Genomic DNA, 16,806 nt, shown 5'->3' with positions numbered 1-16,806 from the left:
TCTCGTTCTCGTTCGCTCTCGTTCGTTCTCGCTCTCGTTCGCTCTCGTTCTCGTTCGCTCTCGTTCTCGTTCGCTCTCGTTCTCGTTCGCTCTCGTTCTCGTTCTCGTTCGCTCTCGTTCGCTCTCGTTCTCGTTCGTTCTCGTTCGTTCTCGTTCGTTCTCGTTCGCTCTCGTTCTCGTTCGTTCTCGTTCGTTCTCGTTCGTTCTCGTTCGCTCTCGTTCGCTCTCGTTCTCGTTCGCTCTCGTTCTCGTTCGCTCTCGTTCTCGTTCGCTCTCGTTCTCGTTCGCTCTCGTTCTCGTTCGCTCTCGTTCGCTCTCGTTCGCTCTCGTTCGCTCTCGTTCGCTCTCGTTCGCTCTCGTTCGCTCTCGTTCGCTCTCGTTCGCTCTCGTTCGCTCTCGTTCGCTCTCGTTCGCTCTCGTTCTCGTTCGCTCTCGTTCTCGTTCGTTCTCGCGTTCGTTCTCGTTCTCGTGTTCGTTCTCGTTCGCTCTCGTTCTCGTTCTCGTTCGCTCTCGTTCGCTCTCGTTCTCGTTCGTTCTCGTTCGTTCTCGTTCGCTCTCGTTCTCGTTCGTTCTCGTTCGTTCTCGTTCGTTCTCGTTCGCTCTCGTTCGCTCTCGTTCTCGTTCGCTCTCGTTCTCGTTCGCTCTCGTTCTCGTTCGCTCTCGTTCTCGTTCGCTCTCGTTCGCTCTCGTTCGCTCTCGTTCGCTCTCGTTCGCTCTCGTTCGCTCTCGTTCGCTCTCGTTCTCGTTCGCTCTCGTTCTCGTTCGTTCTCGCGTTCGTTCTCGTTCTCGTGTTCGTTCTCGTTCGCTCTCGTTCGCTTTCGCTTTCGCTCTCGTTCGCTCTCGCTCTCGTTCGCTCTCGCTCTCGCTCTCGTTCGTTCTCGTTCGCTCTCGTTCTCGTTCGCTCTCGTTCGCTCTCGTTCGCTCTCGTTCGCTCTCGTTCTCGTTCGCTCTCGTTCGCTCTCGTTCGCTCTCGTTCGCTCTCGCTCTCGTTCGCTCTCGTTCGCTCTCGTTCGCTCTCGTTCGCTCTCGTTCGCTCTCGTTCTCGTTCGCTCTCGTTCTCGTTCGTTCTCGCGTTCGTTCTCGTTCTCGTGTTCGTTCTCGTTCGCTCTCGTTCTCGTTCGCTCTCGTTCTCGTTCGTTCTCGCGTTCGTTCTCGTTCTCGTGTTCGTTCTCGTTCGCTCTCGTTCTCGTTCGCTCTCGTTCTCGTTCGTTCTCGCGTTCGTTCTCGTTCGTTCTCGTTCGCTCTCGTTCGCTCTCGTTCTCGTTCGCTCTCGTTCTCGTTCGTTCTCGCGTTCGTTCTCGTTCTCGTGTTCGTTCTCGTTCGCTCTCGTTCGCTTTCGCTTTCGCTCTCGTTCGCTCTCGCTCTCGTTCGCTCTCGCTCTCGTTCGCTCTCGCTCTCGTTCGTTCTCGTTCGCTCTCGCTCTCGTTCGTTCTCGTTCGCTCTCGCTCTCGTTCGTTCTCGTTCGTTCTCGCTCTCGTTCGTTCTCGTTCGTTCTCGTTCGTTCTCGTTCGTTCTCGCTCTCGTTCGTTCTCGTTCGTTCTCGCTCTCGTTCGCTCTCGCTCTCGTTCGTTCTCGTTCGTTCTCGCTCTCGTTCGTTCTCGTTCGTTCTCGTTCGTTCTCGCTCTCGTTCGTTCTCGTTCGTTCTCGCTCTCGTTCGTTCTCGCTCTCGTTCGCTCTCGTTCGTTCGCGCTCTCGTTCGTTCTCGTTCGCTCTCGTTCGTTCTCGTTCGCGTTCGTTCTCGTTCGCTCTCGCTCTCGTTCGTTCTCGTTCGCTCTCGCTCTCGTTCGTTCTCGTTCGCTCTCGCTCTCGTTCGTTCTCGTTCGTTCTCGCTCTCGTTCGTTCTCGTTCGCTCTCGCTCTCGTTCGTTCTCGTTCGTTCTCGCTCTCGTTCGTTCTCGTTCGTTCTCGCTCTCGTTCGCTCTCGCTCTCGTTCGTTCTCGTTCTCGTTCGTTCTCGTTCGCTCTCGCTCTCGTTCGTTCTCGCTCTCGTTCGTTCTCGCTCTCGTTCGTTCTCGTTCGTTCTCGCTCTCGTTCGTTCTCGTTCGTTCTCGCTCTCGTTCGTTCTCGTTCGTTCTCGCTCTCGTTCGCTCTCGTTCGTTCTCGTTCTCGTTCTCGTTCGCTCTCGTTCTCGTTCGCTCTCGTTCGTTCTCGCTCTCGTTCGTTCTCGTTCGCTTTCGTTCTCGTTCGCTCTCGCTCTCGTTCGTTCTCGTTCGCTCTCGCTCTCGTTCGTTCTCGTTCGTTCTCGCTCTCGTTCGTTCTCGTTCGCTCTCGCTCTCGTTCGTTCTCGTTCGTTCTCGCTCTCGTTCGTTCTCGTTCTCGTTCGCTCTCGTTCGTTCTCGCTCTCGTTCGTTCTCGTTCTCGCTCTCGTTCGTTCTCGTTCGTTCTCGTTCGCTCTCGCTCTCGTTCGCTTTCGCTCTCGTTCGCTCTCTCGTTCGCTCTCGCTCTCGCTCTCGTTCGCTCTCGTTCTCTCTCTCTCTCTTCCCCCCCCCCCCATTTCTCTTCCCCCCCCCCCCATTTCTCTTCCCCCCCCCCCCATTTCTCTTCCCCCCCCCCATTTCTCTTCCCCCCCCCCATTTCTCTTCCCCCCCCCCCATTTCTCTTCCCCCCCCCCCATTTCTCTTCCCCCCCCCCCATTTCTCTTCCCCCCCCATTTCTCTTCCCCCCCCCCCATTTCTCTTCCCCCCCCCCCATTTCTCTTCCCCCCCCCCCATTTCTCTTCCCCCCCCCCCCCCATTTCTCTTTCCCCCCCCCCATTTCTCTTCCCCCCCCCCCCATTTCTCTTCCCCCCCCCCCATTTCTCTTCCCCCCCCCCCATTTCTCTTCCCCCCCCCCATTTCTCTTCCCCCCCCCATTTCTCTTCCCCCCCCCATTTCTCTTCCCCCCCCCATTTCTCTTCCCCCCCCCATTTCTCTTCCCCCCCCCATTTCTCTTCCCCCCCCCATTTCTCTTCCCCCCCCCATTTCTCTTCCCCCCCCCATTTCTCTTCCCCACCCCCATTTCTCTTCCCCCCCCCCCCATTTCTCTTCCCCCCCCCCCCCATTTCTCTCTTCCTCCTCCTCCTCCCCCCCCCCCCCCATTTCTCTCTCTCTCTCTCTCTCTCTCTCTCTCTCTCTCTCTCTCTCTCTCTCTCTCTCTCTCTCTCTCTCAATTTATCACAAGATCTAGGCTAGTACTCCAGGGCAGTACTGAGGGAGTGCCGCACTGTCGGAGGGGCAGTACTGAGGGAGCGCTGTGCTGTTGCAGGGGCAGTACTGAGGGAGTACCGCACTGTCGGATGAGATGTTAAACCAAGGCCCCGTCTGCCCCCTTGGGTGAAAGTAAAAGATGTCATGGCACTATTTCGAAGAAGAGCTTGGGAGTTATCCCCAGTCAATATTTATCTCTCAACCTTCATCACTAAAACATTATCACATTGCTGTCTGTGGGAGCTTGCTGTGCTGAATCGGCTGCCGCATTTCCTACGTTACAATGACTACATTTCAAAAAGTGCTTCATTGCTTCGAACACGCTTTGGGATGTCCTGAGGTTGTGAAAGGCGCCATATAAATGCGCGCATGTTTATTTTTCTTATGATATTGCAGTATTGGTTTAAAGAGTCCTTAATTTTATTTTCTCGCTGTAATCACACTAAGATCTGACCCCTTTTTTGTTTTTGACAGACTTGCACTTTACCTGTTGTCGTCATCTCAAATGTCAGCCAGCTCCTTAGTGGCTGGGCTTCAGTGGTTTGGTACAATATGCTCTCCAGCGACCCAAAGGTAAGGATCTATAGGAAACTTTCTCGGCCAAGGCAGAGGGGGGAGCAATTAACTACTGGAAGTGGTTCTCAATCCCCTTCTGCACAGGAGCTGTACAGGATATTGAAGTCTGCAGCATCCTGTACTGATTGTATGAATGAACAAGAGTAAGTAGTAGCTTAAAGCAGAAGAAGTGGCCACCGGGTGCACTTTGGATGTGAAGTATTTGCCTTTGTTCTATGGCAGGCTTTATTTTGAGTGATCTCCCGAGAGCAGGTAAACAATATGTTTGTCGGGCTACTTTTGTAGACACCAAACCATTTATTCCCTGCAGGAAGTTGCGAGGGCAAGTCTCCGAGGTTCCTGCTGTGCTCTTTGATTTGGCATTGCTCCATGTGTTTCCTGTTTCTGGATTGCTGAAGAAGCTTTTTTTAAAATAAAAAAACAGACCAAAAAAACCCATGCACGCGCAGTCTGTAAACAACGAATAGTCCCTAAATGGAAGAGGGGAAAGAAAACATAGAAAATAGGTGCAGGAGTAGGCCACTTGGCCCTTCGAGCCTGCACCACCATTCTATATGGCTGATCATGCAACTTCAGTACCCCATTCCTGCTTTCTTTCCATATCCCTTGATCCCTTTAGCCGTAAGGGCCACATCTAACTCCCTTTTGAATATATCGAACGAACTGGCCTCAACAACTTTCTGTGGTACAGAATTCCACAGGTTCACAATTCTCTGAGTGAAGAAGTTTCTCCTCATCTCGGTCCTAAATGGCTTACCCCTTATCCTTCGACTATGTTCCCTGGTTCTGGACTTCCCCACATCGGGAACATTCTTCCTGCATCTAACCTGTCCAATCCCCTCAGAATTTTATATGTTTCTATGAGATCCCCTCTCATTCTTCTAAATTCCAGTGAATATAAGCCTAGGCGATCCAGTCTTTCTTCATATGTCAGTCCTGCCATCCCGGGAATCAGTCTGGTGAACCTTCGCTGCACTCCTTCAATAGCAAGAATGTCCTTCCTCAGAATAGGAGACCAAAACTGAACACACTATTCCAGGTGTGGCCTCACCAAGGCCCTGTACAACTGCAGTAAGACCTCCCTGCTCCTATACTCAAATCCTCTCGCTATGAAAGCCAACATGCCATTTGCCTTCTTCACCGCCTGCTGTACCTGCATGCCAACTTTCAATGACTGATGTACCATGACACCCAGGTCTCGATGCACCTCCCCCTTTCCGAATCTGTCACAATTCAGATAATATTCTGCCTTCGTGTTTTTGCCACCAAAGTGGATAACCTCACATTTATCTACATTATACAGCATCTGCTATGCATTTGCCCAGTCACCTAACCTGTCCAAGTCACCCTGCAGCCTCTTAGCATCCTCCTCACAGCTCACACTTCCACCCAGCTTAGTGTCATCTGCAAACTTGGAGATATTACATTCAATTCCTTCATCTAAATCATTAATGTATATTGTAAATAGCTGGGGTCCCAGCACTGAACCTTGCGGTACCCCACTAGTCACTGCCTGCCATTCTGAAAAGGACCCGCTTATTCCTACTCTTTGCTTCCTGTCTGCCAACCAGTTCTCTATCCACGTCAATACATTACCCCCAATACCATGTGCTTTAATTTTGCACACCAATTTCTTGTGTGGGACCTTGTCAAAAGCCTTTTGAAAGTCCAAATACACCACATCCACTGGTTCTCCCTTGTCCACTCTACTAGTTACATCCTCAAAAAATTCTAGCAGATTTGTCAAGCATGATTTCCCTTTCATAAATCCATGCTGACTTGGACTGATCCTGTCACTGCTTTCCAAATGCGTGCTATTACATCTTTAATTATTGATTCCAACATTTTCCCCACTACCAATGTCAGGCTAACCGGTCTATAATTCCGTGTTTTCTCTCTCCTTTTTTTTAAAAAAGTGGTGTTACATTAGTTACCCTCCAATCCATAGGAACTGATCCAGAGTCTATAGAATGTTGGAAAATGACCACCAATGCATCCCACTATTTCTAGGGCCACTTCCTTAAGTACTCTGGGATGCAGACTATCAGACCCTGGGGATTTATCGGCCTTCAATCCCATCAATTTCCCTAACACAATTTCCTGACTAATAAGGATTTCCTTCAGTTCCTCCTCCTCACTAGACCCTCGGTCCCCTAGTATTTCCGGAAGGTTATTTGTGTCTTCCTTCATGAAGACAGAACCAAAGTATTTGTTCAATTGGTCTGCCATTTCTTTGTTCCTCATTATAAATTCACCTGATTCTGACTGCAAGGGACCTACATTTGTCTTCACTAATCTTTTTCTCTTCACATATCTATAGAAACTTTTGAGGTCAGTTTTTATGTTCCCTGCAAGCTTACTCTCATACTCTATTTTCCCCCTCCTGATTAAACCCCTTGTCCTCCTCTGCTGAATTCTAAATTTCTCCCAGTCCTCAGGTTTGCTGCTTTTTCTGACCAATTTATATGCCTCTTCCTTGGATTTAACACTATCCTTAATTTCCCTTGTTAGCCACGGTTGAGCCACCTTCCCCGTTTTATTTTTACGCCAGACAGAGATGTGCAATTGTTGAAGTTCATCCATGTGATCTTTAAATGTCTGCCATTGCCTATCCACCGTCAACCCTTTAAGTATCATTCACCAGTCTATTCCAGCCAATTCACATCTCATACCATCGAAGTTACCTTTCTTTAAGTTCAGGACCCTAGTCTCTGAATTAACTGTGTCACTCTCCATCTTAATAAAGAATTCTACCATATTATGGTCACTCTTCCCCAAGGGGCCTCACACAACAAGATTGCTGATTAATTCTCTCTCATTCCACAAAACCCAGTCTAGGATGGCCAGCTCCCGAGTTGGTTCCTGTGAACATCCCCTTTGTGAACACAGCTGACCTGTGTCCGCATCACTCCACACTGACAATCTTCCGGTTTTATCACTGGGGAATCCAAAACTTTGGCTTGTATTCCCTTCACTATTGAAGATTAAGGGCTGATCTGATTGAGGTGTTTAAGGTGATTAAAGGATTCGATAGCGTAGATACAGAGAAACTGTTTCCTCTGGTGGGGGAAGTCCAGAACAAGAGGGCAGAACCTTAAGATTAGAGCCAGGCTGTTCAGCGGTGATGTCAGGAAGCACTTCTTCACACAAAGGGCAGTGGGAATCTGGAACTCTCTCCCCACCCCCACCCCCAAAAAGCTGTGGAGGCCGGGGGTCAATTGAAAGTGTCAACACTGAGATTGACAGATTGTTGTTGGGTAAGGGGATCAAGGGATATGGAGCAATGCGGGTAAATGGAGTTGAGTTACAGATCAGCCATGATCTGATTGAATGGCCGACTCCTGCTCCTAAAACAGAAATTCCTCATGTTCTGAGGCAATATTTGGAGCTTAACTCTGAGCCAGATTTTATGCTGGATCAGACTCCATGAATACCCTGCAACCATAAATCACCACAGTTAGGGATGACTGACTTTATTTCCCAGGGACGGTTCCTAGATATCATCTTATGTAAAGCAAATCCATCTGCTCACAGTAAACTTCATAAATCTAACCAAAAATCTGGATGAGTTATTTCACTAATGAGCCTCCTGAATGCCACTCTCTTCAAACCATTTCCTGTATTAATTTATAGTCTTCACTTAGTGCCTTTCCACATGATGTGTGCTGTGTTTGTTCTTTGTGCCATCTAATACCCATATACTTACTCTGAGCTGGTGCGACCCATTTACTTACAGGGCAAGGAAAGTGTAGAGAGAGTAATGAGCGATTCAATATCAAAACCAGACAAGTGGCAACCTCAGAGGGCTGTGGAGGCTCGGTTGCTGAGTATATTCAAGGCTGAGATCGCTAAATTTTGGGCCACTAAGAGAATCGAGGGATATGGGGAAAGTGCAGGAAAGTGGAGTTGAGGTCGAAGATCAGCCGTGATCTTATTGCATGGCAGAGCAGGCTCGAGGGGCCGAATGGCCCACTCCTGCTCCTAATTCTTATGTAATGCAGCAGAGAGAAGCTCACTTATTGTAGCAAGATGTTCCTGGTTTTATTGTTGTTAAGGTTGGTAGGTACTAATATCATGTTTCTGAATACTATCTAAACCTTTTGCAATATGAAGAATTTGGAGAGTAAAATTAGTTCTCTCTCCCTCTCTCATCCCCTCCCCCCCCCCCCCCCCCCCCAGAATTTGTTGTTCTTTTCCAACCCTCCCGTGGCACAATGGAGCCAGCTTTCAGAGGCACTGAGCTGGCAGTTTTCTTCAAACACCAAGAGACACTTGGACCCCAACCAGCTCAACATGTTGGCAGAAAAGTTATTTGGTGAGTATCTTCAGCTGCAGCCCATTGTGCTGTGTAGGGTTGTTAACTTTCTTCAGACAAGAGGTACTGTGGGTGGTTATGTTACTGGACTAGTAATCCAACGAATGAGAGTTCAAATCTAACACTGACCATTTGAGAATTTGAATTCGGTTTTAAAAAAAAATCTGGAGATAAAAAGTAAAAGTGACCAGGAATGCTGTTGGATTGTCGTAGAAACCCAACTGGTTCACTAATGTCTGACCTATATGTGACTCCAGTCCGACCCCAGTGTGGTTGAATCTTAACTGCCCTCTGAAGTGGCCTAGCGAGCCACTCTGTTCTATCAAACCGCTTTCAAGAAGGTGGCTCACCACCAATGATCCTTGTAATTTTTTTTCGGTGTGCGGCCCCTTTAAACTTCTGCGCATGTGTGTTTTTCTCCATTGAGCAAGCGGCCTGCGCGGAAGCTTCAGTCAACTGCGTAGCTAAACGGGAACATTGCTTACCACGACTTCTGCAGAGCAACTAGGGATGGTCAATAAATGCAGGACTTGCCAGCGATATCCACATCCTGAGAATGAATTTTTTTTAGATGTTAATTTGGCTCCTGCTATGGAACCCTCTCATAGCGCCCCCCCACCCCCGCAACCTGGTTTTACTTTTGTTTATCAACCAGTCTTCCTAAGTGACTTTAGAAATACTTCCTGTTAGCACTTAAGAAAAAATACAAACACCGTTAAATGTTCCATTTACTTTAGAAGTGTCATACAAAAAAAATGGATGCCAAGTCGAAGAAGGAGATATTAAGAGGGGAGACCATTAGCTTGGTCAGAGATGTCTTTTAAGCAGGATCTTGAAGGAGAGGAAGCTGGAGAGACAGATGGGGTTTAGACAGAGAATTGCAGAATATGGGGTCGAAGTGGCTGAAGGCTGCCAATAGTGGGGTGAAGGGGAGGGCATTACAAGAGACCAGAATTGGAGGAGCAAGAGTTTTGAAGTGGGGGGTGGTGGTTGTAGGGCTGGAGGATGTTACCGAGATGGGGAGGGGGTGAGGCTATGAAAGGATTTAAACACTAGGTTGAAGATTTTAAATGTGATGTGTTACAGCAGGATCCAGTGTCGGTCAGTGAAGACCAGAGTGAGTTGGACATTTGTTACAGGCATTTCAGGAAGTGGCTTTATTGAAACCCTTTAATGTCAGTGTCCAGACCATTCCTGGATGCTGATTAAGAAGCACCTGATTAGGGGAAAAGTCACTTCTAACTGTATTGGCCTATTTTGATGGACCAATAGGGTGACACTGGGTAAGAATCAGCATTAGTGCCATTTTTAGGGAACCACTAATACAAGAAGAAAATATGTGGACATTTCCTGACGAGGATTGCTTCCTGATCAGCATCCAGGATTGGTCTAGATGCTGTGGGATAGAATGCTCAATCGAATCTTGTACAATTTAGATCTTTACATTGTCTCGTATTGTGTAAAATGTGGCATGGTATTTTCATGTAGAAAATATTTCCCCATTAATATTTTTCTGTTAAAATATTTTTTTAATTTAAGCTGAATGTTGCTAGTCTAACTGTGGGAATGGAATTACTTGATTGCTGAAGATCCCTGACTTGATGACAAATTGGGAAATATTTTTATTTAAGTATAGGTCTGTTTTAAGTGATTGTGGCAGTAAATTGGAGAGTTGCTCGGAAGGATTGTAACTCGAATAGATGCGAAGAATCTTTCAATTCCTAATTTTGATTTCCTTTCAAAGCTGTTCCGATGGTGAAGCCATCATCTGATGTTCTGTCCAACAGAGTAGTTACATGTTCTGGACCTATCATTAGATGCTTCAGTTGTTATGGATGTGTACAAGATACTTTTTTTCACCTATCCCACATCCTTCATGAAGGCCTTTTGTTGCTAGAGGGTTAATGTTTAATCAAGACTAAGTGCAGAGGAGTGGGATGAGGGCCTTCAGTTATGTGGAGAGACTGGAGAAGCTGGGGTTGTTCTCCATATTAAGAGAAGATTTAATAGAGGTGTTCAAAATCATGAAGGGTTTTGGTAGAGTAATTAAGGAGAAACTGCTTCCACTGGCAGGAGGGTCGGTAACTAGAGGACACAGATTTAAAATAATTTGAAAAAGAGCCAGAGGGAGATGGGGAGAATGTTGCGAGTTGTTGTGATCGGGAACACGCTGCCTGAAAGGGCGGTGGGAGCAGATTCAATAGTGACTTTCAAACCGGGAATTGGATAAATATTTGACGGGGAAAAATTTGCAGGGATATGGGGCAGGGGGCAGTGGGACTAATTGAATCGCTCTTAAAGAGCCAGAACAGCACAGGCTCGATGGGCCCAATGGCCTCCTCCTATGCCAGACGATTCTATGATATAATGACACTTGAGTTAAAAGCACAAAATATATCCTAATTCAGCAGGTTCAAGGAAAGGTTCCATTCTGTTACCAGTTTGATATCTGTGTTTTCTCCTTGCATTGTTTAGGGGTTCAACAGAACTATGCAGACTGTTGCATTACATGGGCAAAGTTTTCCAAGGTTAGTGATGCCAGCTCTTCCTGTACCTATCTCTAAACTGCTTGTACCTAAAGTGGACAGCACCTGTTCTCCAAAGTCCATGTTCATTAAGGCTGGGTAAACTTGGATTTCTCCTTCTCTTTCTGCCCCTCCAAGATTCCCTGTGCTGTGCATTATTACAAGGCAAAGCTTTCTTGCAACACTTCAACAAATCGAGTGCTTTTAGTGCATTAAGCAGCAAATTTTTCATACTTGCTTCCTCAGAATTGATATTAACACTGTGATGTCCTCAAATTAAATGGTGTTACTCAGTGACCTGGTAAAAACTTGTAATCATTAAAGTTGCCAACACTAACAATAAAGGAACATTTATATGGTAAAAGGTCTACTTTCCTATATGCTGCTTCCCCTTTAAGGAATCAAACTTGGGAAGGGTTGCTCCTCCCTTCCCCCAAAAGCTGCAAATATAAATAAATTGAAAAGCATTAACTACAACTTCTACAGACCGGATAATGTTGCCGTTCAATTTACAGTACAGTGGCATCTGGATAAAACTGAGCATAGAATATGCGGGGCTATGGAGAAAGAGCAGGGGTGAGTGGGTCTGATTGGATTGCTCTTTCACGGAGCCGGCACAGGCTCGATGGGCTGAATGACTTCCTCTTGTGCTGTCTGATTCTATGGTTGTATTCTATGTGCCATTTAATTTGTTACGCAAGGATCCTGATCCAAGCATTGTGCTTACTGGCAAATTAATTGATCATTTTTAATAAATTGAATTTGTTTTTAATGTTTTATTACAGGAGAATTTACCAAAACAGACATTTTCCTTCTGGCTCTGGTTGCAAGGTATCCTCGAACTTATTAAGAAATACCTGGAAGATATCTGGAATGATGGGTAAGGTGGCTGAGGTTCACCTCCAGTGTACTATTCTCTTCACTTTGATAAAATAGAGGCTAATTAATGAATCCCTTTTATACTTTGAAGCATTATAGAGAGATATTTGCACACCTACAAGTCAATGGGCCCTCCACTGTAGTTGTCTCGCCACTTAACATGTGAACCAGTGTTGTTGTGTTTTTATATTTGAAGCAGCCCTGATGCAGATGTTTGCACCTCCCGACGTGACGTTCAGTGCTGCTCCGCTGACCTCGTGAAGCAGAGCTGTGAGAAGTTGGAAATCTGACACATTTGGTTCAATGGTCCAGGTCCTGAGGCAGATAGAGTTTATTAAAAGGCTCTGGTTTTCAGATCTCGCCCATGTTGCTGTAGGGAGGTGGCAAGTGGAGGCCAGGCTATTCCCCAGGAAAGAGGGCTGAATATAGGGAAGAAAAGCAGGGAGATCCGCTTGTATACCTCCCAAGAGGCTGATCCACTAAGGATTTAGTGATGTTGAGCCATCTGCCCTCTTTGCCATAGTATGCAAACTGGGGAAAATGTGGAATAACTTATTTTGGTAAGAGATGGTAAAAAGAGGTTCATCAAAGTCTGATAACTTGGTTGCTGTTACAATCAAATATTGAGCTCCCATTTAGAGGAAAAGTGTTCCAATCTTAGCTTTAGCTGACGCAGGAATAATTTTGCCTCTTAAGAACCTGTTCTGTCTCAACTGGAACGCTCCGTCTTGTAGGAAGGTATGTTTGGCTGGGAAGACTAGCCTGACCTACACAGCATACCCTGCTGTTGGGCAAGTTGGAGTTAGGTTTTGCTGCCTGTGCGGATGTTCGTTGTCCAGACAATCCCACCAGTCTAAATAAAGGAGAGCATTGTGCTGTCAAAGTACTTAACCGTGCTCGAGAGTTTAGTCCTTCCTACTGTGGCACCAGGTTATTGCCCAGGTTAAATAGCCCAAATTATCTTGGAATTTCACAGGTGTGTTCAGTGGAAAACGATCCATATATTTTATCATATTGAGTGGGCAATTCATACATGGTAACTTGCAATACATTTACAAAGCTATGAAGGTGTAAAAATACCATCAGACCTACCCATTCTCCCACCCGATCCACAGGACTGTGAGAAATGTGTTTTAAAGTGGCTGATGTTGGTTTGTACAATCTTGTCTTCTAGGAACATTATTGGATTTTTGAGCAAAAAGAAAGAGCGCAGTTTGTTGAAAAAGATGCCAACAGGCACCTTCCTGCTTCGCTTCAGTGAGAGCTGCAAGGATGGTGGTATCACTTTCTCCTGGGTGGAGCATTTAGTTAATGGTAACTAATGATTGACTGACAAACCCTGGGGAGTGGGACAGGAAATGGGAGGTGGTTCTTGTCCCCTGGGGTAAATGGGGGAGGGGTTGTTCCTTTGCTGAGGTGGTCATTTCATAGAATAGAATCATAGAAATTCACGACACGGAAGAAGGCCACTCGGCCCATCGTGTCCGCACCGGCCGACCAAGAGCTACCCAGCCTAATCCCACTTTCCAGTTCTCGGTCCGTAGCCCTGTAGGTTACAGCACTTCAAGTGCACATCCAAGTACTTTTTAAATGTGGTGAGGGTTTCTGCCTCTACCACCCTTTCAGGCCGTGAGTTCCAGACTCCTATCCACTCTAGGCCCCTTATAGTTTTATACACCTCAATTAAGTTTTTGTTATGTGGAGTCATTTCTTCAAATGAACTGGAAGACCTTTTTTTTTAAATTAAAAGCAAACAGATTTTGGTTTCCAAGTCCTCTATTTTAGGACCTACATAAACCAACTTTATCTATCTCCATTCAACAGCAAACCACAAACCCATTCCCTAGTTTTCCAGCGTGACATTTTCAGGATGGCAGCCAAACCCTCTGGGAAGAGAAGAACGGGAGCGTATTGACGTGCTCGCCATGCTGTCTCTGACACTGGATGGGGAAATATTCCAATCTCCAACACCAACATCTATCCACTTTTTAAAATATTCACCCCTAAAAATCAATTGCTGTAGTACGATATATTTTAAAAAGCTACAAATGGCTGTTCGAACTGTGTATGATGTTTATCCACACAGATCAGCATGTCCCAGGAATTATACCTCAGAATCTGTTAACACCATTGGGAGAGGGATGGCAAAAAGCTTGGGCGACCTTTCAATATCCTTTGATATCATTCACTTGTGGTACACAGCTAGAACTTATTGTACATGCGAGAGGCTAGGGACCTGCACAAGTCACTTGTACCTATAATACTGGGGAGTTTCTCGCTCTCCCTGTCTGGTGTAAATTCCATAGTGGCTTAGAATTGATTAGACTTTTAGATTAAATGATGATGAATTGCGTCACCCATAGAAGCAAGTAGCCTTTCAAAACACTTGAAGCAGTCAATAAGATTCATTTGCATCCTAAAGCCACCAACCATGGTTTTTATCCTAATTGTTTTAATTTTTGAACACTGCTCTCCTGGCTGGAGAGGCTCTTTTTATGCAACACTTGCCTAATGCTACTATGGTCACTGCTTTGCTGACTTTTCCTCTTCTGTTTCTTCCTGAGCTCCCTTTTGCTGTTCCTCCTCCCTCCATCCTCGCTGTGGTTGATAGGAGGACTTGTCGCACTGTGCCCTATTCATTCTTTCCCAGGATGACACAACCTTAGAACTCCTTCCCGCTTCATTTCTTTTTTTCCTCCTACAGTATCATAAAAATGTAAGCTTGGAATCACTTGCAAATACTTCTTGATTTACCTTGTCTTCTTTCCTAATCTAACCTATTCAGCCTTGGCGGGGTCCTGTACAATGGGCTTTGGCCCTTCACCTGTTATTCCATCCCTTGTCTAATATGTATCTAATTATGGTTGAGATTTACCTGTTTTAAAATGAGTGAATTTGACACGGTTATATAATATGCAACAAGGGTGCATTTGAAGTTTACTAATTGTAAATTGTGCAAGGGTTTCTTCCTGGACTCTTGTTTTCCTGGCCCATCTTGTTTCTGGCAAGATCGTCTGTAGCTATGACTGTCACGTTCCCATCTTATTTTCTGAATCTAGCATAAAGTGCCTGAGAATTTTGAAACGTTTTTTTGTTCTGCTTATTAATGGCACATTTCTTGCTCTTGCAGGGGAATTCAAAATCCGTTCAGTGCAGCCATACACCAAGACTCACCTGACGAACATCTCTCTCTCGGAAATCGTCCGTTTCTACAAAGTGATGGCGGATGAGAATGTCCCAGAACACCCTCTGCTGTATCTGTACCCAAATATTCCCAAGGATGAGGCATTTGGGAAATATTATTCGGATTCTGAAGCAGGTATTTCAGTCCATGAGGAGCAACAATAGCTTCACTACCACACTCCAGGAGAACCATATTAAAGACCATTTAGGCCATTGAGATTGTCAAAGTGTGATTTTTCTGAACAATTTCCTGGATTGTTCTTTAAGTCTGTTAGGGGAACATTATTTAACTATACCTGAATTGGCAAACAGTTCTAAATTTGAGATTTCTTAAAATCTGTGACCTGACCATATCAATCTCTTTTGGCTTCAGTTGGACTCACTTTTTAGCCACTTGGCGCCCAACTTTATTCACCTCTGGAGTGGGGTCTGAACAGCAGCAAGAAACTGATGAGAATAATATTTAGTCCTTCCAAGAGTAAAACAGATTTTTACAATAGTTAGTGTAAGGAACTGAAGTTAGGAATAATAGAATTGGGTGGGGGTGGGGCAGGAAGATCTGAGCATAGGTGTTAACTTAAAAATTAAATGTCCTTCGTGGTGTCTGGTTAACTTTACAGAAATCTGCTGACTTTTGAATAACACATTTCTGTAACATTAGTGTGTCAGCATCACAGGGCATGAGTTGAAAACATAAAAAGAAGATTGGCCCAGAGGGCCATGAATTCCCTGGGTCTGCAGGAATTAAATCATTTTCCCACCGTGAACCAAATTCACTTTACGGAATCAGGAATTGTTGCAATTCGCTTCGAAATGTCTTGTGCTTTATCTGCAGGTCTGCAAAACAACAAATACTTGAGAACCCGATTAATTGTGGTATCCGAAAGGTGAGCAAATCATTTTGACTATAACAGTGACTGTGTGTTTATCTAGCAGAGGCTTGTATTCACGATTAGAAATCTTCGTCAAGTCATTTATTTATAAAAGAACAGTAGGGGGGGGGGGAAAGGTTCTGTGTCAATGGCATTATGATCCTGAAAATGGAACTAACTGTCATTAAATACACCTTCAGCATTGTGCGCCTGCACACATTGCGTAAGTAAGAACTAAAAATTCTGTTTTACCCAGTACTTTTTGCAGTTCATTACAAGACCATAATTAAATTCTACTGCAGATGGTGAACATAAGCTGTAAGCGTGAAGCCTGCAAAGTTTGATGTTATCAGAACTCTCAATTGGATTCTTGTCTTGTAATTGAAATAAAGAACTTGCATATTTGCAGTCCCTGATCATACCTGTTGTGTATCTGTAAAGCATGCACTCCCATGTTCCGCCACCAGGGAGCGCTGTATATAAGCCGGCCCCTAAGGCCTGTTCCTCATTCTGGAGTGTCTTAAATAAAGACTGAGGTCACTGTTACTTTAACCTCCCTGTGTGCAGTCTCATCTGTGTCAGGAACACAATAACTGCCGACGAGTATACGAATCCAACGCAAAGATGCAGCAAACTGTGGGCATCCTGGAGAAGTTCTCGGAGGGTGAGGACTGGGAAGCCTATGTCGAATGGCTAGACCAGTACTTTGTAGCCAACGAGCTGGACGGAGAAGGAAGCGCTGCAAAAAGGAGAGCGGTCCTCCTCACTGTCTGCGGGGCACCGACCTACAGCCTCATGAAGAATTTTCTGGCTCCGGTGAAACCCAAAGATAAGTCGTATGAGGAGCTGTGTACACTGGTTCGGGAGCATCTTAACCCGAGGGAGAGTGTGCTGATGGCTGATGCCAGCGATCTGAAGGTCAGGAAGTGGCAAGCTACCTCGCCGAGCTAAAGCGACTTGCAGGACAATGTGAGTTTGATGGCTACCTGGGGCAAATGCTCAGACTTTTTTGTACTGGGCATTGGTCACGAGACCATCCTACGAAAACTTTTGACTGTAGAGACACCGACCCTCAGCAAGGCCATTGCGATAGCACAGGCGTTTATGTCCACCAGTGATAACACCAAACAAATCTCTCAGCACACAAGTGCTAGCAATGTTCATAAATTAACTGGAACTGTGTTTGTGAGCAGAAATGTACAGGGCAGAACCCAAGAGTCTGCAACTGCCAGCAGGCCTCAGGTGACCCAGATGACTGAGTCCACAACAAATG

General features: G+C 45.9%; 1 protein-coding gene across 2 annotated transcripts in view; it reads left to right on the top strand.

Annotated features, from left to right (window-relative positions):
- LOC139241016 (signal transducer and activator of transcription 1-like) overlaps positions 1 to 16,806 on the top strand; it is a 121,643-nt gene that overhangs the window by 98,530 nt on the left and 6,307 nt on the right. For both annotated transcript variants that reach the window (XM_070869713.1, XM_070869710.1), the window contains exons 16-22: positions 3,658 to 3,756; positions 7,939 to 8,074; positions 10,550 to 10,602; positions 11,385 to 11,479; positions 12,653 to 12,792; positions 14,609 to 14,797; positions 15,497 to 15,548. In XM_070869713.1, the coding sequence (XP_070725814.1) occupies positions 3,658 to 3,756; positions 7,939 to 8,074; positions 10,550 to 10,602; positions 11,385 to 11,479; positions 12,653 to 12,792; positions 14,609 to 14,797; positions 15,497 to 15,548 (764 nt within the window). The remainder of the gene's footprint in view (positions 1 to 3,657; positions 3,757 to 7,938; positions 8,075 to 10,549; positions 10,603 to 11,384; positions 11,480 to 12,652; positions 12,793 to 14,608; positions 14,798 to 15,496; positions 15,549 to 16,806) is intronic.

This window comes from Pristiophorus japonicus, chromosome X, assembly GCF_044704955.1.
Source record: "Pristiophorus japonicus isolate sPriJap1 chromosome X, sPriJap1.hap1, whole genome shotgun sequence".
NCBI lineage: Eukaryota > Metazoa > Chordata > Chondrichthyes > Pristiophoridae > Pristiophorus > Pristiophorus japonicus.
The sequence above is the reverse complement of the archived record's forward strand: the minus strand, read 5'-3'. Positions and strand labels throughout refer to the sequence as shown.